Raw genomic sequence first — 25,797 nt, 5'->3', positions numbered from 1 at the left:
CATTCGGCACTAGGTGGCAGCACTATTTTTTGGCGCCAAATTTAAAACAATTAGATATCAAAAAGAATCTCTTTAGAAAAACGTTATCATATTTCTGAATTGGTGAAGAAATTTTGATCAGTCAATTTGTTGTAGACGAGATTGCATGGATCAGGTAATGCACACATCAAATGTACAACGAGGAGTTGCTGATCAGGGTTTACAACATAGACAAATTTTTTAGATCCGCTTTTTAAGCAACTTTAAAATAGAAACGTAAAACAAATGAAAAATCATGTGGGAAGACTAGTGCAGCAAACAGAGAACTGATTTGGCAAGAGGGACTGAAATTCTGAAATTTGAATACCAAATTGAAAAGAGAAACGGGGCGAAAGAATTATAAGTCTCATCGCGAATTCACTTTAAGGGAAACAATCGGAAACATTGGATTCGGGTTTTTTTAATAATAACGAACGAGGAATTTGTAACTTGGGTTTAAACGGGACAAATATGGACCATTACTTTTTGCCCAAAACTAAATCAATGCGGATGTTGGGATTAGAAGACGCCAGTTCGGCTCGAGCCTTAGCGGCACTTAATGCAACTTCTTCTTCGTGCATCTTTAAAGTATCAGAATACAAGGGGCATTTAGCATTAGGAGGTTTGATAGGTGCCGGTTGGTTAGGATTATTGGGTGGAAGGTTCGAAAAGTGATTGTAGTCCTTTATTTGCTGTCTGCAAATGTAACACATTATAGCACCACAGGGACAAACCTATAATGGAATAATAAAGTGATGACATAATACTTGTTAAATGTTACTAAGAATTTAAAAAAATATTACCATTTTATTGCAACCATCCGCTTTGACAAAATTCTTTTTGCAACCAGGACACTGTCGTACAAGCGCTTCCGTCATTTTAGTCTCAACGTAATTGTTGAGTCTTTGCTTCATAGCATATTCTTCGCAGCGAAGTGGGGAATGGTTCACCTCGCGACACTGACGGCTAACAAAGAAAAAAAGTTGTCATTTACACAAAAGGGGATAGCATCAAAATTATTATTATTATTATCTTTGTAATTACTTCTTACCATGATATTTTTAAACATTCTGGGTTGCGACACGTGAACAAACGGTCATCATATCCAGGCACTACGCTGTATTCACAGAATGGACAAGATTCAATTCCTAAAAAAAAACAAAGATATAAAATGCCCTGTGTAAAACAATTTGATCTTGAATACCTTCGATTCCAGCTGCCAGAACTTCTTCTGCCTGTCGCCTTTTTTCTAAACAGCCAAAAATGGACTTTTTAAGCACCTCCTGTTTAAAAAAAAAATAAAGTCTTAATTTTGAACAGACATGCTAAATTTCTGAAAGAAACTCGACCTTGAGATCATTAAGAGTATACTCAGTGGAGCAATCGGGATACAGGCACGGAACACGAGTTTTCATCAAACCAATTAGTTCTTCCGATTGCCTAGAATAGCAAAGATATTACAAGGCGTGAATTACAAGCTTTTAAAATTTAATTAAATATAAAGACACTTGCCGGCGGACGCAACTGCGACAGACTCCATGTCCTTGCGGGCAGTAAATGAGATCAAGTCCAATAAGCTCATCTTCGCAACAAATTGGACAGTCCAACAAAGTTCCAGTTGTACGAGATAGAGTAATAGCGTCCTTTCGCATTTTTTCTTTATTCCGCAAATACAAATCAATGTCAGGTAGAAGACCAACAAAAGCAATCTGCAATTAACAAAGAATTGCGTTTTAGTTTGCACAAGGAAAACAAAACAGGCCACCTTACCTCTTGGATCAAAAACAAATCTTTTGCAGTTCCCAGACATTCATGGGCAGATCGCTTCGTTTTCCTTTGATTAAATGTCGGGTTTTTCATAAGATCGAAGTATGTTGGAGTGTAATGGTAATTGTTCTTGTTAAATAGCCGACGGATGTTCGTCAAGCTTGCAAATTTAAAATCTTTTTTCAGTTGATTTATGGCTTGATCGCGATACGCCTGAAAAGAAACATGAAATCGGTTATTATGTCTAATGAATTAAGGTTTTCAAAATTTCAATTTACCACATCTGTGACTCGTGTGTCCTCGGTAAAATACTTTTGAGGGTCATCGTACAGTTCCAAAAACTCTTCGACTGTAAAGAACTTATTTGCAAGAACGTTGTATTCTTTTCTTCTATTGTAATCGGCTCGCGTAGGAAATTGCATATTTCCTTCCAAAATCTCTGTGAGAAAGCCTCTGATTTTTTCCTGGTCACCTGCGGATAAAAATAATTCGCATTTTTTAGTATTAACAGTTAAGATTAGTGTTAAAATTTGCAAACCTTGAAAACTGTTAACTCTTTCTTCCAAAAAATCTGGATCTGCATCGGGAACCGCCCGAACGAGAAATTCGACTTTTTCACTGATGAAGCTTTCGTAAACGTGTTGGAATAGACGTTGGTGTTCAGGATTCATTTCGACTGGTGGATTCCAAAGTACATCAACTTTCGGTATACCGAGATTTGCGTCCATCACGATCATTCCTATATACTCGTCCAAAATCGCAGATGATTTACGTAGCTCGACGAATTCGGTTGCCTTGTAAGCTGAAAATTTGACATTAATATCCTGAACTGCACTGAGTGTAGCCTTGTGAAACTTCATCGATGTTTCTTCCAAATTCTCTTTAGGAATCGTTTCATTTTTCGAGGGTCCTGCAGAATGAAGGATAAGTTGATCAGTCAAGTTCTATAGCATTTGAAAGATACAAATGTTACCTGAAGTTGAAGCTGAAATTACAGTAGCAGTAGTTGCTTTGTTGTCTAGCACACGAATAGTTTGAGAGGATGTGCCAGCATGATTTGTCCGAATGGAACCTTGTGCAGTGCTGTCGCTCGCAACTGGACGTCGAGTTGGTGCCACTTGATTGATTTCACTAGCAGGGCGAACTCGGTCTACAGTTGCAACGGTAACCAATGGACGACGTGGATCATTTTCCACTTTAGTTGGTGTTACTTTCTTGGCAACGCTACTTTCTTTAGAAACTTCAGATATTGGTCTTTTATTTCGATTTACTACGGTCGGCAGAGCAACAGCATTTCCCGATGTTGAAGGTCGATTCTGATCAATCACTACTACTTCAGCTGCAATAGTAGTTCGAGGAACATTTGTGCGGGCAACTATAATGTCAGAATTTAGAGGCTCTGGTGGCCTTTGCAGTTCCGCCCATCTGTAAAAATTATTCGAGATATTAGTACAGTGGAAAATAACTGCAAACACATAATTTTGATAGCTGTTTACCTTTGTTGCTGAATAGCGAAATGATTTCCAACTGATAGCTCTTTGCCAAGCATGGCTTGTAAATCCAATACAACCAAATCAACACGCTGATTATCTGATGCATAAAGTTCAAGCAATGCAACCAACATGTCTTCAGCTACAAATTTGTCTACTGCATTTGCCTGAAGAACCTCCCGAATTCGGGCAAGATCATCAACGAAGGCCATATTCTATTGCGAGCAACAAATAAACAACATATTAATAAACAATAACAAGAGATAAACAGCTGTCTCGAAAAACAAAAAAACAAAAATTAAAGATGCCTTATCACCAGATTAACAGTGCATGTGTCAATGGGAAAACTATCCATTGTGTTTTTTAAGAATTACCATAACTTAAGAGAAAAGCTTTGCTCTGGGTAGTTTATAGAAATTTTGCATTGTTGAATTGTAGAAATGTTTCTGGGACTCACTTCGTTGATGAAACAGATTCAAATTCAAAGTCGACCCATTTCCAATCAAACTGTATTATTATTCTTAACAGATACTTCACCAACACTTTATAAAAACCGAAACTACACTGAAATAGTATGGCATTGGATATATAACTACTCCTAACTGCATCACCCCTTCTTCATAATAAATGAAAAATGTTTAAGCTAAATAGAACTAAGTTGGGCATAAGTTTTAATTTATGGCTGATTCAAAAGTTGTTTAAGAATCTGATGTCCCTGATCATCTATGCCATGTTAACCTGAGAATCATGAGAATCAAGGACAGCTCACTAGGTATTAAAATATGAAATCATACATACCCTCTTTGAATTCACATATGTTTTACCAGCTGTCAAATCCCCACACAGGCAATAAACCTTGAATTCGTTGTAGAAACTTTTAGATAAAAATTGACTTCTTCGAATAAAGTCTCACACACGTGTTTATTTTTGTGAAATAACCAATTTGAACACGATGTTGCCAGACCTACAGACTTGGCTGGGAGGGAAGGATGGGGGAAGGAAGTGGGATGGGAACCATTAATTTAACCGGTTAACCTTAACCACCATAACTCCTTCCATCTAATCTAATCTATTAATCTAACTAACAAGTAACAACATGAAAATTCTTTTCTTTGCTCGGATTTTGGAAAGCTAGCTCGCTAGATTTTTATATAATTTTTAGAAATACATAACAAAAATCGTACACAGGTTTATTTTATGTTACGCACTTGCGGAAAAATCAGGAAATTCACAAATCGCTTAGAAAGCCACAACAGCCAATTTAGAGAATGACAATATGTCAGTATGTTCGACTTGTTCACTTTAATGAGTTGTATCGGTTTTATAAACTAGGAGTGCAACATATTAGATACATAGACATTTTTATGAGCTTCGCAGCATTCGCTATACATTCCGCGTTGCCACAGTTTCATCCAGGCAAAAGTTGAAACGAAAAATAGAACATAACGAATAAATTAAAAAAGACAGGTTTCCGATGAATAAAATTGTACAATGAATTTGATGGACATTTACAAAATTTAAATGGAAATCGTGACGCATTTGATTAATCCCAATGTCTCATAAGCACTTAAATTTTTAGTGAGTTCTCCAACTAAGTTATTCTTGTTACTTCTAACACTGCAGGGGGGCCTTCGCGAGCTGCTGGTGACGCTGAATCTTGTTTCATGTTTTCTTTGAGAAAGAGGTTAGTGCTCGTTGATTTCCTTGCCACTGCAGGAGCTTTGGGAACTTGTGATGGGGTTGGTGTCTCAATACTTCGTGTTTCTTTCATCTCCTTGACTGTTCCTGTCAAAACATGACCCAAACTGATGAAAACGGTTGAAATGGTTTTAAAATAATTTGTTACCAGTGATTTCGCTTGCATGTGAAGACTGAAGAGAAGTTTTGTCCTTCAGTAGAGATTTCATGTTTAGCTGGACGCGATGGATTGTGATTCCCTTAGACAGTTTCTCGACTATTTGACTAGGTGAATCTATGCTTTCTAGCTGCCCCTGAAGACCAGGATGCACTTCTTTCCAGTGTTGAAGAGCTAACGTAGGCGTACCAAATAACATTACGCAGTGTCCGCACTTCCACACCTGCTTATGTTCGACCACATGCTGCTGTGCTCCAGCCAGTGAAATAAAATACTTCGTGCATATTGGACATCCGAAACGGATTTCCATCACTGCAAGTTCAGGTTTAAATGTCGACGACTAAAGAAAGACAGACTAAGAATTAGATTCAAGAAATCCAATAGCTCTCCGAATTCGAGCACACGGTAATATCACATTAACTAATATAGGACACCATTTAAGAATTGAATTGAATTTCATGTAAATGTGCAACTGATTCCCAATACTCTTAAACTTACTGATGCTGAAGGTGCATTGCCCGCGGATTTCAGAGTAGGTGTTGTACAGGTGTAACGTAAAGGAACGTTGCTCGGATGAGTCGCGTGATGGCGAATTACCTATGAATATTGATACTGAATGTAAAGTTCTAGAAACCAACAATACAAAAAATTGTTTTTTATTACCTGACTTTCTTGCTGAAATTTAGAGTTGCACCAAGCACAAGCATAGGCAGGCTGATTTGCAGGTGGTGCTACCACAAATACCGTTTGCGAGCTACCTGAGGTTGATGGAGCTGTCGTTTTTGCAGCATGTTTTGGCAGAGATTTGACTGCAAATGTTGACGAGTTTGCGGCAACCGCTTCCTTACTTGGTGTTGGAGCTTTTTCAACTCGGGTTATCTTCACGGGCGGTGTTCCCAAATCTTTACTGTCGGTCACACTTGGTTCTTTTTGTTGATTACCCTTCACTTTGGACGTTATGCGAAAGATTTTGACAGGACAATTGGGATGAAGCGTCTTCGAGTGCAATCGCATTTCTTCGTAAAGACCAGGTTGCACAGAGCAAAGTTGGCATTTATAATAAATCTTTGCTGATTCTGGTTTGGCTGCAGTAACCTCCGGTGAAATGTCGCACTCAAAATCCAACGGCAAATCATTTGCCAAATGGATGCGTTGCCAATGAAGATTTATACCATGCTCGTTGACTGCTGAAAATTTACAATGCTTACATCGGTATGGATTGGGCGTTTTGGTCCGACCTTTCTTGGCTTGTTGTACTTGCGGTGTACTATCCACTTCGGTCAATGTGCTAACTGAACCTTCGCTTTCACCATCATCAGCAGTTGTTGCCACCTCGTTTGTCTTGGTGTGTTTGGTTTTCTTTTGATGGTTGACCAATGACTGTTTGGGTGTGGCTTTGAATCCACACTCCAAGCAAATTTTATTTCCGGATTTTGTGTTTTCATCTGCATGCTTCGCCACAACATGTTCTTCCAGCAGCTTTTCGGAATCCCCTACAAACTGACAAGAAAGGCAGTTCCAGTCCTTTTTTAATGGCAACGGCAGCGCACTAGTGTCTGGCAATGGTTCCAGATCTACAGTGATCACAATTGGTTTAGGCTGTATCGAAACTGTGGGGGCAGACACCACTGAAGTGACAGGTTTCTTTGTTTTCGCTGGTGACTTGACGGGAGAAGACGGAGTAGATGTGGCCGGAGAAGATGGAACACTTTTTTTAGCCTTATTTGCAGTAGGCAAAACTGCTTTTATGGTCTTTAAGGCGTCCGTCTGAACTTTGATTACTTTTGCCACCTAATAGATAAAGAAAAAGTTACAATCGTATTTAAAATTAGAAGTTTTTCAATAAATGAACTGACCCAATCCTCAAGAGCCCGATTAGACGTGATTTCTCGTATATAAGCGCCTGAGTTGGGATGCAACTTTCCTACATGACTCAATGCCAGAGCACGGCTCCAGGAGCCTTCGTTACAGATGGAGCACAGGAATTTTTTGTAATCTAATTCCTTATAAAGATGTATCCTCAAGTCGCGGGAGTACGAGACGCGATATTGATTACATTTAGGGCAGCAATACTGGCCAGTGATGGAACACGGTGCACCATAACGACCAAATACTGGATCTTCGTTCACAGTTTTTGTTCCAGAATGTCCATCTTCTTCGGTTGGTTTTATTTCGTCCTCATCTAAAAGAATTCCACGAATATGACGCAACCTATTGTCATCTTTCTTCCATAGTGGCTCAAAATTGGCTGCGACGAATGAAGCTGTTTCTGTTTCATTGGTAGCTTCGCTGTTCTCCACTCTTAACAAAAGAAAAGAAAAAAGTGATTAGTTAATAGTCAACAACGTTAAAATTCAAAATTCAACTCACTTGTAAAACATTGTGAGAACTTGAACGTCTTGTCCGGGATGTTTTGTTGCAAAATGTCGGTCGAATTCAGAGTGAATGTTACAGCGGACTGGACACAAGGAACATTTGAATTGATTTTTGACGCCATGATTTGATTCCACGTGTGCTTGCATGTCGGCCGCAGTGTACGCCACTTGTTTACATAAACTGCAGTTCCATGACGCGCCGCTCTTTTCAGCATTTTGATTAGTGTTCTGCAAACGTTTCACTTCGGCATCGTTCGGATCCCGAACGAGTATCCTCCACGGCGGACGGTTAGGATGTTTGTCTTTCAAGTGGTAATCAATATCTTGTTGGTGCCAATGATAATAGGTACAATGTCCGCATTTGAATAACTGAGGACCGTGCATCTTCAAGTGACCACGGAAGGCCTCCATAGACATGGGTTCTTCTTCATCCAGCAAGGTGCAGTGAGGACAAGAAAAGACGGCGTTCTTGTGCAAAGTCTGCACGTGATACTTCAGCATATTTTCGTTGATGGTCAAATGGCCACAGTCGTTGAAGCCACACACGTAACGCTGATGATCCGGAACAAAAATAGGCTCTAGGGCTTTCTCCAATCCGACCGAATCGTCAACCAAGTTCGAATTCCTCATCTTACTCATTCGTTCTTTTGTTGCCGGTTTTTCTTTGACATGCGAACTGTAAGCTAAATTAGCCATCTTGTCAAACATCATCCCCTGAGACGGGGTTTCCAGATGAGGCACTGGATTGATAGGGTCTTGGTCTGGTATCACTATCCGTGGAATGATTTCTTCTCCTTCGCTGGATGTTCCATTTGTTATTTCGCTACACTGATGCATGGAAAGGTGTCGAATCATATTTGTTCTGACAATACTCGCGTAACCACAATGTGCGCATTTGACTTTAGAGGGCAAAATTGCCCTCATTGGAATCGTTTGCGCATCTCGGCACGAAAAGGCTTTGGTAGCACCTTTCTTACCAGGCGATCCCCTCGTCCTCAGTTTCAACCGAGCGATCATTTCTCGAGGATACAAAGCATGGAGAACGTTTTCAGCGTTCGCTGGTCCTGGTCCTGAACTGATAGGCACCTCGTCTAAAATTTAAACAGGAAATTTTATCGATATTGGCATAGAAAGAGAAATGAATAAGTAAGCTTACCACAAACGTTGACCCGATGTACCGTTTTCATGTGCTTACGGATTTGCACAGCTTGATTGGAACGGTGGGTGCACAGTCCGCACAAGAATCTTTTGACGCCATGAGATCGAAGATGTTCAATCAGGTTAGAGACCTGTTTAATATTTTTTCCACAATGACGGCATGTCAATAAACGAGAATCTCGAGCTAAATCACACACCAACAAATGATCCTATGGCAAATAAAAACATTATTATTAGTTAATGACAGAAAAATTAGATTTGTTAACGAACCTTGAAAGTTGCTGCAGTTTCAGCAGTCTCATCACAGCCTATGTTTCCACACATGTACAACTTGCGTCCAGCCAGTCCTTCCTGGTGTTCCTCTGGTTCTTGCTCTGCTTGTTCCTCAGCTGTTTTTTTGGCCATGACTGCTGTTAGCTCAATAGGAGCACTAGCAGAATTTTCATCTTCAGGATCTGATACAATTACAATAGATTCTGTTTGCTGCTTGGCTTTCGCCTGTTCTTCCTCCCCAAAACCATGAAACTCGGGTTCAGGTTCCTTGGAAATTTCTGGAAGAGCCGAATCCTCTTCCACAGCCACTGATTTTTCGGTAACTTGTTCATCTTCAAGACTCGATGGAACATTCATCGGTTCTCCAGCCACCATCTCGTTTTTATTGTTCTCTGTTTCCGTCACATGCACATCAATAACATCTTCTTCTGGTGACATTAGACTCTCGATAACGTGAACCTTGTCAAAAAGTTCTCTAAAACGTTGCTCGAAATCGATCTTTTGTTTCACTGAGTATGAATGGTGCAATCCTGGATGCCAATACTTTAACAGGGTCATGGAAGAGGACGAGTTTTGCGAGGAGCGAGTGAACACTTTGCCCTCCATGGAGGGATGATGGAGGCACTGATGGATGAGCATATCCGTCGGTAGGTCAGACCCCCACAGGCAAAAGGCACATTGAAAGAACCCCATGTTGTGGGTATTCATGTGTAGAAAGTATTGCGTGTAATCGCTATTGTTACAAGAAATGTCTTTCGTGCACAAGCGACAGATAAAATGCCTCAGCCCGGGGTGGCAAGTCGACAGATGTTTGATGAAACTGTTGCGGAGGATGCAAGCAAATCCGCATTTGTCGACGCAGCAGCGATACCTCGGGACTTGACTCAACCCTAGTTGATCGACATCCAATTGACGTTCAGCAGGAGTTATGAATTTGCAGCTTAGCGTGAATGCATTCGTCCCTTGGTGAGAGATGATGGTATGAATGTCAACTATCTTGGAACGTCTTGCGCGGAAGAAGCAGGCAGAGCACTGGAAATCGCTTGATCCGTGGATGCTTTCGATATGCTTCACCAATTCTAATGTGGAACATGCCACAAACGGACAGCAGGAACAGAAATGAAAATCTGGTAAAGTTATCGTTTCGCAGACACCGCCAGCACCGCCTTCCGTAACCATTCGTCGTTCACAAATTAGCCGACTAGGATTTGTCACGAAGAAATGTTTGCTATGCCACTGCAAATGCTGCTTGAAATCTTTAGCCGAGTCGCTAGAGAACATACAACGATACGCCATGCACTTGAACAAATATCGAACACGTCCACGATCCAGCATTGATTTGTAGATTTCTCCGTCCTTCAACTGAGCTGCGAATTTGGGTCGATCATGCTTAGTGTTGTACGGGAAAGTCACTTCGTCTTTGGCCACTGTTACTTTCGAGAAGAGATCGGCGGAAGCAACCGGATCGAGACTGTCATCTTCATCGATATCAATGAGACTAATGACGTTTTCGATTCTCAGAAATCCAGCTGAATCTGACGACGCATCGATATCCTCGACGGTTGCTGTTTCGTTAACAACAACTGCAGCCGTAATGGGTGTATGCACAGTGTCCTCTTGATCCATGTTTTGGTCTTCAACAGATTCATCTTCTGAATCAATCTATTACGTCAAAAAACAGTATTAACAACAGATACAAAAGTACAATGTTAAGGAGAAATTCGTGTTTCTTACCTCGGAATCATCCAAACTCTCTTCGCTGTCATCCTCATCCTCCTCCTCCTCAGATACTTCGGCGTCTTCAGCATCCTCAACTTCAATCGATGTGCTTGCTTCTATTTCCGACCCACCAAGTTTGTCCGACAGTTTGGAAATGATCGTTTGTAATAAGGCATTTTGCTTCCAGGTTTCCATTAAAAGCCGAGGGGGGTCACTTGTTGCCTGCTCTATACATTCGGTTTCCTTGCTGGCAACCACCGTGTTTAATGACTTTTCTGGCTCTTGGGATGAAGTTTCTAACGCCATCGACGAGGGAACTTGGGTAGCAGATTCTGCATCTGGTGGATTTAGCACTACAGGTTGTTGTTCTTGAGATTTATTCTTCGGTATTTGTTCCGATGCCTCAGGATTAGTAAGTTTTTCGGCCAACGTTTCTATGAACGAAACTGAGTGTAGTTTTAAAGACACTGTCAATTGATCCTCATCCAGATCATCGTCATGCCTCACTGATTCTAAAGTTGGGCATAAAAACACTCCTTTCTCCTTTTCGTCTTGAATATTTTCCAACTTACTATCTTCCATAGAGTTTTCCTCTTCTTCAATGATTTCTTTCTGAACAGTGATAGGTTCCTGAATAAAGGTAACCAAATTGATCTTAACGTGCTCATCACAGTCAGGATGTGAAGCTTTGTGTCGTTGCACACCCTCTTCATTCATCTGTACGTAACGGCAAGTCTTGCAAGCAAATCCGGAGATACACATCTGTAGATTCTCTTCTTCGAACGACTTGGTATTGTAGAACAGGCCATCTTGAGACTCATGCATGCTGTTCATGTGGTGCTTGATGCCGGCTCGATGTGCAACTTGAAAATTGCAGTAGTTGCATCGGTACCGAAACTCGCCAGTGTGACCACCGACGTGATCCAACATGTCGAAGAAATTTGTTTCAGTGAAGTCGCAGAGTAAGCAACGATATTTGCAATTAGTAGGAAGGGCGTGGATCATTACGTGTTCCATGAGTTCACTTCGTTTGGAGGTGTGGAAGGCACATAATTTACACTGCACAGGACTGGTGTAATTTGGACGAGTGGGAATCCAAGACAAGTCCGAAAGAAGATCAGAGTTTACTTCAAGATGCGGTGGGTTGGTGGCAGAGCTCAGAATTTCTTCCCAATTACTTTCAGGCACAGAAACGTAAGGATTTTCTATTTCAGGATGTTCATTGACGTAATGATGAACGATTTTCTGTCCGAGATACGAACATGTTTGGCATTGGAAATATTGATCTGCAAGATTCTCTTGTTCACCGTCTTCGTACATTGAACGACGTCCGCGCAGCGATAAATGAGTTGGAACAAGTGGTTTCTTCCGCTTTTTCGACAATTTACCCCCTGTACCTTCGGGACTGGGATCGTTCGTACCGGATTTCCTTCCACGAGCGGCTCCTTTCTTTGGACGGCCCCGAGTACTTGTTTGCCCTCGAAGAGGATTAGTCAACTCGTTTGGAGACTCGATTACGCTAGTGGGTTCCAAGGACGAAGAGTAGGTGCTTCCGGTGTCATCTAAATTCTCATTTCCTTCTTCAGATGGCGGAATAGGACTCAACGACGAAACTTCTGGCACCTTATCTCCCCCGACTTTTCTTTTTCTTCCTCGTTTTGCGGTTGCTGGTGCCACATTTTCGACTCGTTTGTCACCTTCTTCCGACGCTTCATCTAATGTTGGTTGAGAGGATTTTGAACGACATCTTCGACTACCAAGCTCCATGCCTCCTTTCATGAAATCTGTGAGATCTTCGCGGAGTCTTGCTAATTCAAGGGGCAAAGAATTGCGAGGTCTTCCTTTCTTCTTTCCGGTTACCTCGCCAGGGTCTTTCGAACCACTAGAAGTCACGGTTTTAATTGTACCCTGCACCAAACTTCCGCTCTCCTCATCCGTTGGTCTTTCATCTTCTTCCGACAAAACTAAAATAAGGGGATCACCAGAGGATGTTACAGTGGCGTCTGTGACAGCCCCTGATGAATTGTTACTGTCACTATTACTGACGGGAGAAACATTTTTAGTGTTCAACTCCTGAATATTCGAATTAAAACGGGGAGTAGGAGAGTTTTCAGCCTGTTTCGGAGCCTTTAAAGGAGATCCAGTCAAATCGTTCGCATCCTTATCGGGGCTAGTCTTATCGGGGGTAGTCTTTGTCTTAATTCGATCTAATACCATTTTGGCATCATCCGACGGGAGGTTCTTCTTCAAAAATTTTTCGATAACCTCTAACGGAATAGTATCGTCCTGTTGTTCAGATGGTTCTTTGTCGAGTTCAGCTGCTGGTTGGAGACTATCGCTTGCTTTAGTAGTATCTTGAGTAATTTCATTGGTTGACGAAGATTCCGATGAGATCACAATGGATGGATCAGCTTCTGATGAGAGTTGTTTACCTCCTCCTTTGGAATACTCCACCGTAGTCTTCTTTTTAGGGATTTTATAAGTCTGAACACCATAACCTCGGCCGGTTTGGCCAGATTTTGACGTTCCACTATACAAACTATCCAACGGAGAGACAAATTCATCCTGATTTCTCGTGCTAGACCCGCTAGCATTATCGGTAACAGGTGGTGGCTTCGCAACATCTTTTCGGACATCACTGTCACTTTTGTTGTAGCCCTTAGAACTGCTTTGTCCTTTTGGTGGTTCTGTTGGTTGTGGCATTTTGTTTACTGGTCGCTGAGTTCCCCGAAGATCAGGAGGGAAACGAGACAAACCAGGAGTGGAAGACGAAGAGAATCGTTGTGGTGGTGGTGGTGCTGCTACAGGTGGGTTTGGAATCGATTGGGCTGGTGTAAGTGGACTCGGAGGCGGTTGCGCCTGTATGGATGAGTTGACGGGTGATGGGAGCGGTTTTGATGAATTAGGAAGCGACGGAACAGAAGGTTTCGGTCTGTTTGCTAGACGAGGATCTTCCCTGCGAGCTGGACCTTGAGAAGATGATGAATCCATCGTCGACTGTTGCTGCTGCGATACAGAATTTGCTTGATGAATTGGTACTTTTGAAGTGGTTTGAGGACGAGACGTCAACGTCGGTGGGATAGGAACAGGAAAACTGGTGGAAGCTGGGTGAGGTAGAAGTCCTTGTCTAGATGACGCGTCATTTTGAGAATACTTTCTATCAGTCTTAGGCTGACTCCGATCAAAATTTTGCTGCGGAATCGGTGGAGGCTGATCTCGGCTACTAGACCAGTTCTTTCCTCCGCGGTTAGGCTCGTGTCTGTGGCGATCCATACGAGGGTTGGATGACTCTCCAGTTCGGAAAGATGGGACATGCTGGACTGGAATTGATTCTCGCTGGCTATCATGTGTTGTCCTATTTGCTTGTGCAGTCCTAGAAACAGACGAAAAATGTGGATTTTGAATGTTGGACGAATCCCATCGAGTGCCTGGTCTTGCAACATTCGGCCCTGCATGTGATGTGTTGGGAGGACCACGACTCTGGAATGACCTGTCTCTCTCTGCAGGATGCATTATTCTATCACGGCTATGAGACTCCCAGCTTGGCTGAGCATCCCAATGACTATTTATATTAGCCTGCTTATGAAGAAGTGGGTCTTCATAAGGCCGCATAGAAGATCGATCGCCCGCATAACGGTCAAATCGAGATTCGCGTTTAGGGAATGACGTTCCCGCAAGCTGCACATCAGGTGAACCTCTATTATACGTGACTCGACGTTCCTCCACTGAAAGCCTTCCGTTTGCTGTTGACTGATCATATGCAGGGCGATAATCTTGATCCTGATTTGAAAAGCCCTGAACTCTTGATCCAGTTTGAATCTGAGGCATTGTAGGTATTTCAATTGGCTCAGTTCGTAGAGGCCGAGAAGGACTAGGACGAAGCTCAACGACTGGAGAAGAACGTCTGTAAGGGTCCCGATTGATCATTTCTGGACGATTCAGAATTGGATTGATTCGTAAATCAGAATCTGTTCGTTGGTTAGGGATTGCTTTAGGTACAGAGTTTGCAGAAAAACGTTCCGTTTCCTCAGGACTTGGACTTCTTGGTGTCTCGTCATGATCTGGGCCTTTTCGAAACTGTTGAGGATTGTCAAACCTATATATATATAAAAACAAACAAAAAACATACATTATGCATGAGAAACAGAAAGTGGAAAGTAGCAATGAAAGCCAACCTGTTATTTTCTCGGCTACTATGTGGATTGTTCCCTTTCCTTAGTCTTACTTCATCCTCCTAGAAATTAATAAGTTAGTCATTCCATTATGGTTTTACCTGTAACAAAAATATACACATACCTTCCCAAATTTTAAATATTGCAGTCTGCAAAAGTTTTCACATCTTTCAAGAGTTTCAGGTCGTAACCTAGCAAGAAAATCAAAGAAGTCCATTAAAGCTCAAACTTTCCATGTCTATCCTGGGAGTAGAAGCGTATGTTTTGAGCATGAGTACTTACTGTTCTCTACATCGTTCTGCATTGGAAATTATGGCAATGAGTTGAGTTATCTTCTTCCCATCTTCTGGAGAGGATATGTAGTATTCCTTTGCTCGTTGCAGAAAAGGAACATATTGTTGAAGTTTCAACAATCTTGCCTCACACTCAGCAGCCATTGATGTGCTCATTTTAACTGTGATTTCAGCAGCATGTGATCTGTCAATACAAAAAAGAGTTGACAGTTAGAAACAATAGAGGATGGCTTCAGCAACTAGACTACACTTTTCCAGCATTCCTTCATCACTATTAACACATTGAAATTCACAACACACAGCACATATTTGAAAAAAAAAAAACATTTGTGTAATACTATGAAACATGCCTGCTTTCTAACAGACCCTGTCTGTGTAGGATGTGTCAGTAACCAGTGGCAAAAAAAACATTTTGGTGGCAGCAATGCTTTTGTGTTTGCGTGACATTCAGTTGTTCGCCATACTCGATTGTCATTAGCGTGGGGAATATATATGATATTCGTACATGAAAAAACTTTGCAGACACCACTCAACCGAAAATAACTATTCAAAGAAATGATTAATATGTTCCTGGATCACTAGAAGTGTTTTTGAGGACTGATCTTAACCTAATATTGTTCCAATAAAACGAATTTGACAATAATGGAGTCGCACACGGCATATATTACTGTAGAGGACGAGGTAAGTTAGTATGCCTCAAAAACATGGCGGCATGACTTTTATAATAACGTCTACCGGTGAAAACTCAACTTCATGTTTAAGATAAATTTCGTAATTAATGTTTTAAATCACCTCGTGTTTTTTTTTTTAACTAAAAGTGATGAGTTAGTGGATCTTCTTGGTCATTCTGGAATTTTTTATGATTCACCTTTTTGGCCTCGAGTGATGATTCCGAACCTTAAAGAATGGATAAATTTAAGAGGAATGCCGTGTTGTCTCGTTTTGGTGAATATTTAAGTGGTTTCGAGAGCTTTGTGTTCTGGGTGTGCTTCCAGTGCCCACGAGCTTTGTCGACTTCCGGGCGATGAGTTAGCTGAACACTGATAAGGAGGGTTGGGGATATGTTGCCGTTGCGTTGCACTCATAAAGAATGTGACGTCACAAATTGAAAAACACGTTTAAAGGGATAGCCCATGATAGGCTTTCGTCGTGGCACTTTAAACATGATATGGCTTTTGTTATAGTACTTTAAATTTTCATAGTAGTACCCTTAATCGCAGCTTATTGTTATCTTATCTGCAGTTCAGAGGTTTCGATATAGCAACAACGACGCGATTATTTTTGTTTTAACGTTTATGGGGAAATTCCTGGAAGGTTTGTATGATAAAAAATAAGCCCTTTAGATTTCCCAACAAAAAGTCAAAGTGTCCATATATAAAAACAGCGTTCATATGCATCGCGTTCTAAATCTATTTCTGCTTAATTGCTACTTATGCTAACTGTTGTAAGACTTTATTAGTCATCACCATGTTCTGAAAATGTTGGCCGATAGGAAAGAAGGATGTCATGGCGGAGTACTGCAATAAACTAACGCGAACAAGATCCTGCAGTCAAGTTAGCTGTTTCAACTCTTTGCGGACAATTTGCAACGACGCCAAACTTTTCGCTCATTCAGTTTGCTTGCCAAAAAGTTATTCACTGCCTCTTTATTGGAATTTGGAACAGATAATTTATTAAATGGTCTCCATAGTGATTATATACCTTGTGCAGTGATGATAGATCAATAAGTGTCACACTGAGGTCGTTTTCTAGTTTCGTGAACTGTTTAGTTTTTGTCTATTTCTGAATCACACTTACGGTCGTTAATCACATTAGCAAAGATGGGACCTCATAAATATAGAAGAAATTTATTTTTCGATGTGTTCAATGGCAGATCAAACTACATCGATCTTGGACTATGCATCACGGCTCGACCAGCCCCTCGAACTGCTAGACCTTTAGCAGGGCTTCCCAATCCATATCCATATGGCTGCTCGGTGCTGTGTAATCATCCGAAGGACCCCGAGCTAAAAGATGTCGTGTGGAGGCCGAGAATATCATCGGTATTACCAAGGCGATATCTTTCAACTTTAAAATAATTTTCATACGCTTACAAATTCAAAAAAGTTCTTACTAACAATCGTAACTGCAGACACATGAAGGCGGAGCAGAGCATTACGAAAATGCTAAAATGATGAAAAGAGCTAATCGAGCAGGATTGCCACACGATGAAGGAAGCATTTTCCATCACAACTGGGAGCAAAAGATTATATCAAATGCACTGGGATCATACGCTGAAACAGGCAGGTAATGTTTTATACAATATCTATTCAATTCGGAATCACTAAGCGTGAAAATGTTTAGAGCTTATCCCACAACGTCATCCGCTAATCAACTGGCGATACGGAGATGCGCGAGCGGTGGACCTTCACCAGTTGAAAGGCGATCGCCTAAAACGGAAGGAATGCTCGTTCTAGATTTGCGACCATGGAAAAGTTTTGACAATGTTAGCAGTGTTGCGGACGGCCAGCACGAACCTCTCGACAATTTTGAAGTATTCAAAATCTTATTCAAACGTCAAACACAGTATACAATGACTAGCACTTTTCCTAACTATTAATAACATACCTTTCTATTTGGCCCCTACTTTTCCCTTAAGCGATTCGAGTTAAAGAGCCCTCGAACTAGGATGCAGGACAAGCCAGGCCGATCGACAAGACCCATTAAAAGGCCGGAAACATTCCTGTCAAAGTCTTTCAAAGAGGTAAGCATACAATCTTGCACCGTCTAACCGCACACTTGACGCTTTTGAATGTCAATATTGTACAAGCCGAGGCGGTGTACGCACATAAATAAAATGTTTGCTTGATTGATCGGAAAGTGGTGCTACAAAGACACCAAACGAAGCATTGGACTACGTAGTCACTCTTTTACATTCAATGAGACGAGATGGCCGCTGGTGAACTTAATCTATTTGTTGCTGGGATACAACAAAAGATTGTTGTGGAAAAAAGTCGCACAAGAGAGCCAGATTGTTACAAACTGAAACTGTCACAAGGTTCACGAACAAAAGAAGCTTACAACCGGAAACCGAATATTGTCGTCTTATTGAAAACTGCAAAGAAGCGACCGACTGAACTTTTGTGCGAAACAGAATCGAACTGCTCTAGTTCTTCCGTTCAGGAAGAAACTAAGCCAGTCATTTGGGTTGACATTGTAAAAAAATTTCCTTCTCCGGAAGTAGAGACTCTTCCAGTAACTAAACCAACATCCTCTCGAAAGTTACCAAGTGTTTGGATGCCAAGAAATTCCCGTTCAGGAATATTGCCGGAAGGATTTCAAATTTATATTCAAAAGAATTTGAATCTCATAGCGGATGTCCAGACAGCTAAGAGAAGAAGGTCGGACAATCGGGACATTTTCCGCACCGAACAAGAAGATGATGTGAACTGGACGTCTAACGCTCCTCGACCATCCGAGTGGCTACTGAAACCTCCTCTTCAACGGAAGAAAAAACGAAATAGAAAAAGCATAAAGTTTGAGAAATGGCTACAACTTCCTTCTTGCGGTTTACAAGGTATCCATTTGGAAGGAAGAGAGCCTCGAAAGACCAACCCGCTTCAACCCGGCCCTCGCAATCAGAAACCAGCTAAGCAACGTCAGATTCGAAATTGTTCACCTGATTACGAAATGGGTTGGGTGTACGATGGGGAAAAAGTGACTTTTCAGTTGATCAATCAGGGGAAACAAAAGAACAAATCCGAGAAAAAACGTAGGCGACGACGAATCAAAACAAAAAAGGTTTTGAAGTTATTTACACCCATTATTTTCAAACGCCGTATTTTAGTCATGTACTTTTGATGCCCAGATTGTAGAATACCTTTTTTGTTTACAGGGTAAAAAGGTGCCGAAGCAGTCTTCATCCAAAGGAGCAAGAAGCTTACGCAACCCGGATACATCGGTTTTGGACGAAAATGTGTTCACCGGCTACGATGCTAATAATTTATCCGATCCTATGAGGGAAATGGATCTCAGCGATGGTTTTCCCCTTGCGAAAACTGAGGCAATTTAGACGCACTATTTGCTTGACCTAATTTACCGTTATTGTTATGGGGAGAATATGAATCATTTGTGGTGATTCACACTAGGATGAGCCGGTTTTTCTGGATCCAAAACTGAACGGAGCTTTCATAAACGAAGTCGGTGCTCAACCACCAATTGAGGTTTGTGAAGAAGCGGTAAAAAACAAACAACACTCTGTAGAAGATCTCGAGGAAAGTCTACGTAATCTCCAAGTCGAAGACGACCACAACGGGAATAATGACGTCTTGTATCAAGTTGAAGGCACAGTCGCAGTGGAAGACATGTCCTGGCTGTATTTTCCGCGAGCTGGCAACAATTTCGGAGCACGGTTTGAATTGCCCATAGATTTGAGAAAACTAAAAAGTACGTACACAATTAATAAGAAACGATTTCTGTCAGTCGAGTTTGTTTTAAAAAATGATTTTACCTGCGCAGCGATGACTCCTCTTGAATACTTGTCGCAATATGTTGTTGCGACGCGTTGCCGGCAAAGACTAAATGACGTAGTTTTTGAACGACACGCCACAGAGTCAAAGCTCTCTACTGAGGTTTGAAACTATAAATCTAAAATTACTTAAGTCAAAATTTTAATTAATGAAAAATTCTTTAAACGGCACAGAAACTTTTCCTTTCTCTAACCGAAATCCTCGGGTTCCACTTGGATTCGCAGGCAGAAGAAAAACTGTCCGAGTTGATAGACTTGGTTTCCGTTTCTGAACTTACCCGAGAGCAATTCGCTGGTATTGGAGCACTAGCCGAACGCATCGGACGCAGTGGCATCAGTCGACGTGATGATCTAGAGTTGGCAGACTTTGATCTTTTACATAAAAAGATGTCTTATTTGGAAATGAGCCAATTTCTCCGTAGATTATTTTTGTTCATTAGTGAAATAGAAGATCTCGTCTAAAAAATTGATTTATGACACAAATTGAATAAAATAAAAAGGACCTTGTTTATCATTAGTTTGCAATTTTATTGATATTTACCGTTTTTCGATATCGAGGAATGAACCTCTTAAATTCTTGACCCCGAAACTCTAATCAGAATGAACTATAATAATTAAGATGCTGAAAAGAAAATGTGAACATGACCATGTTTTCCACAGATGCTTAGATTATAATATTTACACAAGACTCAGGGCACTGAACTAGCTCGCGCAAATTTTACACACACAAACATCGCTCACATTCAAGGGAAAGAAAATAAACATAAATTTTGATGCGCTCTTCTTGTTCAAATCTAGGAAGTGGAGAGGAACAGAAAAAAAATAAGAGCATAACGTATCTTCTGAATCAATGTTTTTTCAGCAACTGGGACAAGTTTAGAAAAACACCTTTGGACACCGTTAGTTGTTTTCATATCATATTAACCGAGAATTTCTTTTTTTCTGATATGGGCTTCAGACGATCTAGAAATTGCAATCGATACTGAAATGGGAAAATAAACAGAGACGAGAATCCTGATAATTGCGAAGAAAAAGATGCAAAAAAAAATACAATGTAACACAAAAATACCATCTTCTTAATAACCGAGAGGGAGAGATTGGCCGTGTGTTACCACTGGCAGGTTTTATAAGGACCAAAAAAAAAAACCGAAGAAATAGGCTTACTCTAAGAGAAAATATATATATAATACCCGAAATACAGAGAAAAAAAAATCAAAATCTTCCGTATCACAAGAAAAACTAGGTTGCTTTTTGTTGTTGTGTGTTTTTTAAACTCAACGCGGCTACAACCCGACTTTCAGAGAAATTACTTTCTAATTTAGTAAATACATTTTCAAGGCTCAAAGGTACAAACACCCGATTTGAATTATTATCAGTTTCGGTTCCGCGTGCAAGTTTTGTGATAATGCTCCTTGTATGTCTTAGAGCCTGAGCTTTCCTCACCTCGGAAACGCACCCTTTCCCAAAGTTGTTCGATACAAAATAGATCGACAACAAACAATTTTCAAATTTGAAGCTGGAGGATTAACATCTTTAAAAACTTGCCGTTGAGTCTAATGTGACATGGGCGAAGTGTGCAAACGTTCCAATTCTTCTAGACTAAGGATTTTTTGACTCGGCATCGGTGGCAGCGTTGGCATTTGTCCAGAACCAGTTTGGGAAAAGATTTCGGGTGGGAACCAACGAGATAATGAATTACCTCCTTGCAACATGTTGGGGCTCCGGTTTCCACTAAATGCTTGTTGCTGAAGCGCAGCTAACGCATTTAGACTTTGCGCTTGACCTACCCAAACGGTCTTGAAATAAAGTATATACAGAATTAAAAATGTAATTTGAGCTTACCTCTAATATTGGAAGCGGGGGAGATTCCGTAAAACTGGTTCGATGATGAACCTACGTTGGTGGGCAAGCGACTCTGACCGGTTTGAAGGCTTGCTTGATTACCCATATACGGAGAGTATCCTGAACAATGTAACAAATGTTAAAAAACCATTCCATCCGATCAAACCATCAATTTCAAAACAAAATGAACATACCTGATATGGGAGGAATCATCGGTTGTGGATGAATTGGACGAAAATGAGTTCGATTACCGACTGGAACATTTGTAGGAATGCCACGATTCTGCAATGCCATGTTGGATTGAAGTCCACCGGCTGCAAATGCCAAAAGAGATTGTTGGAGTGGTGACGTTCGCTGTTGTTGTTGCTGCTGCTGTTGTAAGATTTGTTGTTTGAGCTGTTGTTGAGTTTGATTAGCAGAAGCTGCTACAGCCGCTGCCAAAAGTTGATGCTGCTGTTGCTGTTCCAGCATCTTGACAGCCACACCAGTGATGGCTGCATTCGATGCGGATGCAAGTCCGAATGGCCTATTACCGGCTTGTTGTGACTGTTGTTGTTGTTGCTGGAATGGAAGCATGCTTTCTTGTCCTTTCACTAATGGACGTCCAGTTAAAAGCTGTTGCTGCTGTTGAACAACAGGCTGAAGGGATTTAAACACAAGTGGGTTAAAAGGACACATAGATAACTTGCTTACTGTAAGTTTCACTCACCACATCATTCATTCTCATTTGGTTGCTTACACGAGAAGCACCTTGTACTTGGCTAGCTGTTCTTCCGGTAAGGCGGTTTGAAGTCGCCGAGCTTTGGCTAGCCGGAGGGGATGAAGTTGTTCCCATTCCAGTTTCTGCTCCGTCGCCCTTATCCTAGTAAAAGATAATAAAGTTAAAAAAAAAATCCCAACAAGTAAAATAAATTGATTAACGACTCAGTCACAAACTGCACCACTAAATTCTCACCAAGGACGCTGCTTTAGCTTTGTCTTTTTCGGCACCCATTTTACGCATCACAGCTGTGGGAGTAAACGACAGCGGGCTGGAAGAAGAAGCTGACTGCTTCGCTACTGATTGTTGAGGACTACCAACAAAAGCTTGGCGTTGTTGTTGTTGCTGCTGATGCTGCTGCTGCTGATGATGTTGCTGCTGCTGATATTGTTGTAGTTGCTGCTGCTGTTGTTGTTGCAATTGCTGTTGTTGCTGCTGATGTTGCTTTTGCATTGTCATCATATGCAATTGATTCAATGTCTAGAGTGAGAAAAAATAAAGTTACACCACTATTCAAACTTATTAGGGTTTACATTAAAACCTGTGGATGTCCGTTAGCCAAATCGCGCATCAAAGAATGAACGTCGGAATGCGGTTGTTCACCGTGCATCGAAAAAAGATGTGATTGCTGCTGTTGTTGATGGAGATGGTTAATCTGCGGTTGTTGCAACATTTGATGTGTATTGTGCTGCTGTGTATTGGGATGATGCATTTGGTTGCTTTGCTGTTGTTGCAAAAACTTTGCCAATGCATCTTGATGAGTTTGTTGAGCGTGATGTTGAACTAAAAAATGTACAATACGGTTTGAGCGGTACGCAGACATTAAAACATTTTGAAATATACCAGGTTGAGGAGGTTGTGCTTCAATCTTCATTTGTTTTCCAAGTAAATTGGCAAGGATATCTTGCTCAGTTGGGGCACTATTCATTACGGAATGTGGTTTAGTCGTAGATTCCTGTACCTGCGCAAGCAGTTTGTTGAAAACCGTCATACCATCATCAGAGCTTCGTTCGTTGTTGGAATATTTTCCTAAAAAAGCGCATAAACAATTAACACACCATTCAGATAAAGAATAATCCCTTAGCTTACCACTACTACGTTCCAATTCTTCCGCCGTGACAATCTTTTTATGCTCAACCGATTGTTGCTGTTGACTTCCTTTCTGCAACATCTCTAGTAGAGAACGTGCAGCGTCTTGGTTGGTAGAGTGATCTGGTTTGACATTTTCCGTTGCCGGAGGCTTACTAGCCTCTGGTACATCAGAAGTTTTGCCAAACCAGCGACTTGCCTTAGATCCCCGTGACGTTTCCTCGCTTTCAGTAGGTCCTAAACCGAGCCCATTGAGGTCACCGTCCATTTTCAAGAAATCTTCTATGTTAAAATCCATTTTCTCCTGGTTAACTGGACTCTTCCTTCTGTATAAATAATGGTATTTAGCTTGCTTAAATGTGTCATAATTATATTAAACTATACTTGGGAGCTTCGGTTTTCGGAGGTTGATCTTCTTTAACAACCTTCCCTGACAGCCCACTACCAGGACGAGAGGAACTAGTTGACGGTTCCTCCGATTTCTTCGCTCCACTGGATTGTTGTCGTTCTTTGTTGCTTTCCTTTCTAATCGGAGCTTTAGAATTTTGTTTTCTGTCTTTTTCCTCGTCGAAACCGCGTAACTCGATTGTATCATGTTGAGATGATGGCCCACCGAAAAACCATTCGGGAGTGTCATCTTCATTTTTACGACGAGACTAAATGAAAAAAATTAAATTAGAATCGAAAATGATTGAACCTGTAAAAATGAACACACGTTGTATCGATCACCACGGTCACCACGACCGCTATAGTCACGATCGTAGCCGGAGCGATCGAAATTGCGGCGGTCCTTCTCTGCTGGATCTTTATCACGCGGATCAGCTCTGCTTGGTTGAAATGTCCGTCCGTTCCTTTCACTTCTTTCATTTCTCTCATTCCGATCGTGTCGATCATTCCTCTCGTTTCCACGCTCATTTCGCTGAGGTTCTCTATCAAAAGTTCGTTCTCTTTGCGGAGCAGGAGCTCGAAGAGGCTCACGTCGGTCGCGGGGTTCTTTAGCGGGGACAGGAGCAGGTTCTACATCTCGTCCCGTCAAACGTCCACTTCCCACTCGACGTGCAGGCAAAGTTGATTCACGAACACTATAATATAAAATAATTTGTGATTTGACTTGGAACTAAACAGTAAAACGTCAATACCTTTCGGTCACAACAGGCGGTACAGCCGGTTCAGCATCTTGTCGACGAACTACATGACATCCACTGACAAAGCTTCGACGCTGCGGAGTGAAACAAAATTCGTCCCCTTCTTCTTTACCTCGTTTCTAAACAGAGAAATAAATTTAAAAGTGAAATGAGGAGCAAGAATGACAACTTATTTGCAAGCTATAACTATTTTAGATTATTTACTATAACCATGCATTGTAAAAATTAAAATTTACCTTTTCTTGTTGGTCTTCCTTGTTACCAGCTCCCACAACAGTACCCGAATTGGACCTTTTGGGCTCTTTGGCAGTTCGACTATGCCAATGCTCTGGATCCCACATTCCATTCTTTACACGGTCCAGATCATCAAATATTGCTGGCTTCTCTTTGGAGCTAGGATGGTTTTTAAGCTTGATCAACAAGTCTCTTGAATAAAAGAGTTTTGGAAGGGTTTTGGATGGTACTTGTTGGTTTTCATCATGGCCACCTTTACAAGACATAATCTTTTGGCTGACATTGCCATTAAGATTTTCAACACTTTCCATGATAATGTCTTCCATGGTAATTAAGGATACAAAAAGCTTGCAAGACAATAAGCTAAAAGAATGATAACAATACAAAATGAATAGTGAATCAGAGACCAGTTGGGTTTTGCAACAATATTGAACAGTAGGCTTCACAGTTTGCAGTTGGACTATTTAGGTTAAACCTGCAAAATAAAAAATTTATCACTTGAATTGACTAACCATCTAGTAGAATAATTATTACTTATTTTAATTTAAAGTGGGAAAAGCTTAATCGGAACAGACTTTACAACTGGCACTAAAATTGCTATGCCACGCACATTGCCGAGTTTTCAACATGCAGCAGTCTGCCTGAAAACCCACTTTCTTCCCTTGAGGGATCCTCAATGTTCGACAATATTTCGTAATCTGAGACTGCCGAAACGAGGATTTCTCGTTAGAATATGTTCTTAAAAATATCCCAATAAAGAAAAAAACTTACTGAATTTGGTACAAACGCGTAAATTTACAACTAGACGAGAAAGAACGCACAAAGGGTAGTGTACAGATTACAACAACACACTATGAAGTTTCAGTTGCGCCATCTATAGCAAGCAAAGCATTTCTGTGACGTAGATGCCAAATCATTATATTCATGTCGAATTGTGTCAAAAACTAAAAATTGCCAATTCTGCAATTCAACTTTCATGAAATGAAATGTAATAATATTTTACAATTAAGATTTGTATCTCTGTTTGAAGTCATAGTAACAGAAAATAATTTAATTTCACGTTTTGCGATAAATCTTTGAAGGTTACTCGCGATTTTCTA

At 41.0% G+C, this 25,797-nt stretch overlaps 4 protein-coding genes across 15 annotated transcripts; 1 reads left to right on the top strand and 3 right to left on the bottom strand.

Annotated features, from left to right (window-relative positions):
• Nucleotides 1-67: 67 nt before the first annotated feature.
• On the bottom strand, nt 68-4,219 carry LOC124208474. Its single transcript, XM_046606212.1, has 12 exons — nt 4,074-4,219; nt 3,282-3,490; nt 2,759-3,210; nt 2,324-2,695; nt 2,064-2,257; nt 1,789-1,998; nt 1,531-1,727; nt 1,368-1,458; nt 1,223-1,301; nt 1,070-1,166; nt 822-984; nt 68-752 (listed from the first exon to the last, which is right to left on the bottom strand). Exons 2-12 carry the CDS (start codon nt 3,485-3,487, stop codon nt 498-500), a joined length of 2,316 nt encoding a protein of 771 aa, XP_046462168.1. The 5' UTR covers nt 3,488-3,490; nt 4,074-4,219; the 3' UTR covers nt 68-497.
• A 237-nt stretch (nt 4,220-4,456) lies between these two features.
• Nucleotides 4,457-16,663, bottom strand: LOC124208471. Of its 5 annotated transcripts, none has more exons than XM_046606204.1 (13): nt 16,587-16,663; nt 15,110-15,304; nt 14,952-15,018; nt 14,831-14,889; nt 10,671-14,751; nt 8,934-10,598; nt 8,662-8,872; nt 7,501-8,596; nt 6,987-7,431; nt 5,794-6,921; nt 5,629-5,727; nt 5,122-5,470; nt 4,457-5,060 (listed from the first exon to the last, which is right to left on the bottom strand). In XM_046606204.1, the coding sequence occupies exons 2-13, from the start codon at nt 15,274-15,276 to the stop codon at nt 4,867-4,869; spliced, it is 9,561 nt and encodes a 3,186-aa protein (XP_046462160.1). In that variant the 5' UTR covers nt 15,277-15,304; nt 16,587-16,663; the 3' UTR covers nt 4,457-4,866. The 5 variants fall into 5 exon arrangements, with proteins under 5 accessions (XP_046462160.1, XP_046462164.1, XP_046462162.1 ...); XM_046606208.1 differs by having other exon boundaries at nt 4,457-5,054; XM_046606206.1 differs by lacking the exon at nt 16,587-16,663 and adding an exon at nt 15,913-16,149.
• LOC124208476 lies at nt 5,405-20,738 on the top strand. Of its 7 annotated transcripts, none has more exons than XM_046606218.1 (8): nt 5,405-5,535; nt 16,994-17,162; nt 17,252-17,406; nt 17,464-17,653; nt 17,759-17,863; nt 18,995-19,162; nt 19,248-19,730; nt 19,802-20,738. In XM_046606218.1, exons 3-8 carry the CDS (start codon nt 17,291-17,293, stop codon nt 20,087-20,089), a joined length of 1,350 nt encoding a protein of 449 aa, XP_046462174.1. In that variant the 5' UTR covers nt 5,405-5,535; nt 16,994-17,162; nt 17,252-17,290; the 3' UTR covers nt 20,090-20,738. The 7 variants fall into 7 exon arrangements, with proteins under 7 accessions (XP_046462174.1, XP_046462173.1, XP_046462172.1 ...); XM_046606217.1 differs by lacking the exon at nt 5,405-5,535 and adding an exon at nt 15,678-15,801; XM_046606216.1 differs by lacking the exon at nt 5,405-5,535 and adding an exon at nt 16,619-16,750.
• On the bottom strand, nt 20,259-25,604 carry LOC124208472 (putative mediator of RNA polymerase II transcription subunit 12). 2 transcript variants are annotated; one of them, XM_046606209.1, is made up of 14 exons: nt 25,469-25,589; nt 25,232-25,401; nt 24,700-25,172; nt 24,458-24,582; nt 24,034-24,400; nt 23,703-23,974; nt 23,319-23,644; nt 23,073-23,258; nt 22,771-23,012; nt 22,425-22,709; nt 22,179-22,331; nt 21,664-22,108; nt 21,470-21,589; nt 20,259-21,410 (listed from the first exon to the last, which is right to left on the bottom strand). In XM_046606209.1, exons 3-14 carry the CDS (start codon nt 25,021-25,023, stop codon nt 21,181-21,183), a joined length of 3,075 nt encoding a protein of 1,024 aa, XP_046462165.1. In that variant the 5' UTR covers nt 25,024-25,172; nt 25,232-25,401; nt 25,469-25,589; the 3' UTR covers nt 20,259-21,180. The 2 variants fall into 2 exon arrangements, with proteins under 2 accessions (XP_046462165.1, XP_046462166.1); XM_046606210.1 differs by lacking the exon at nt 25,232-25,401 and having other exon boundaries at nt 25,469-25,604.
• Nucleotides 25,605-25,797: the final 193 nt, after the last annotated feature.

The sequence above is a fragment of the Daphnia pulex genome, chromosome 12, assembly GCF_021134715.1.
Source record: "Daphnia pulex isolate KAP4 chromosome 12, ASM2113471v1".
Taxonomy (NCBI): Eukaryota; Metazoa; Arthropoda; class Branchiopoda; order Diplostraca; family Daphniidae; genus Daphnia; species Daphnia pulex.
The sequence above is the reverse complement of the archived record's forward strand: the minus strand, read 5'-3'. Positions and strand labels throughout refer to the sequence as shown.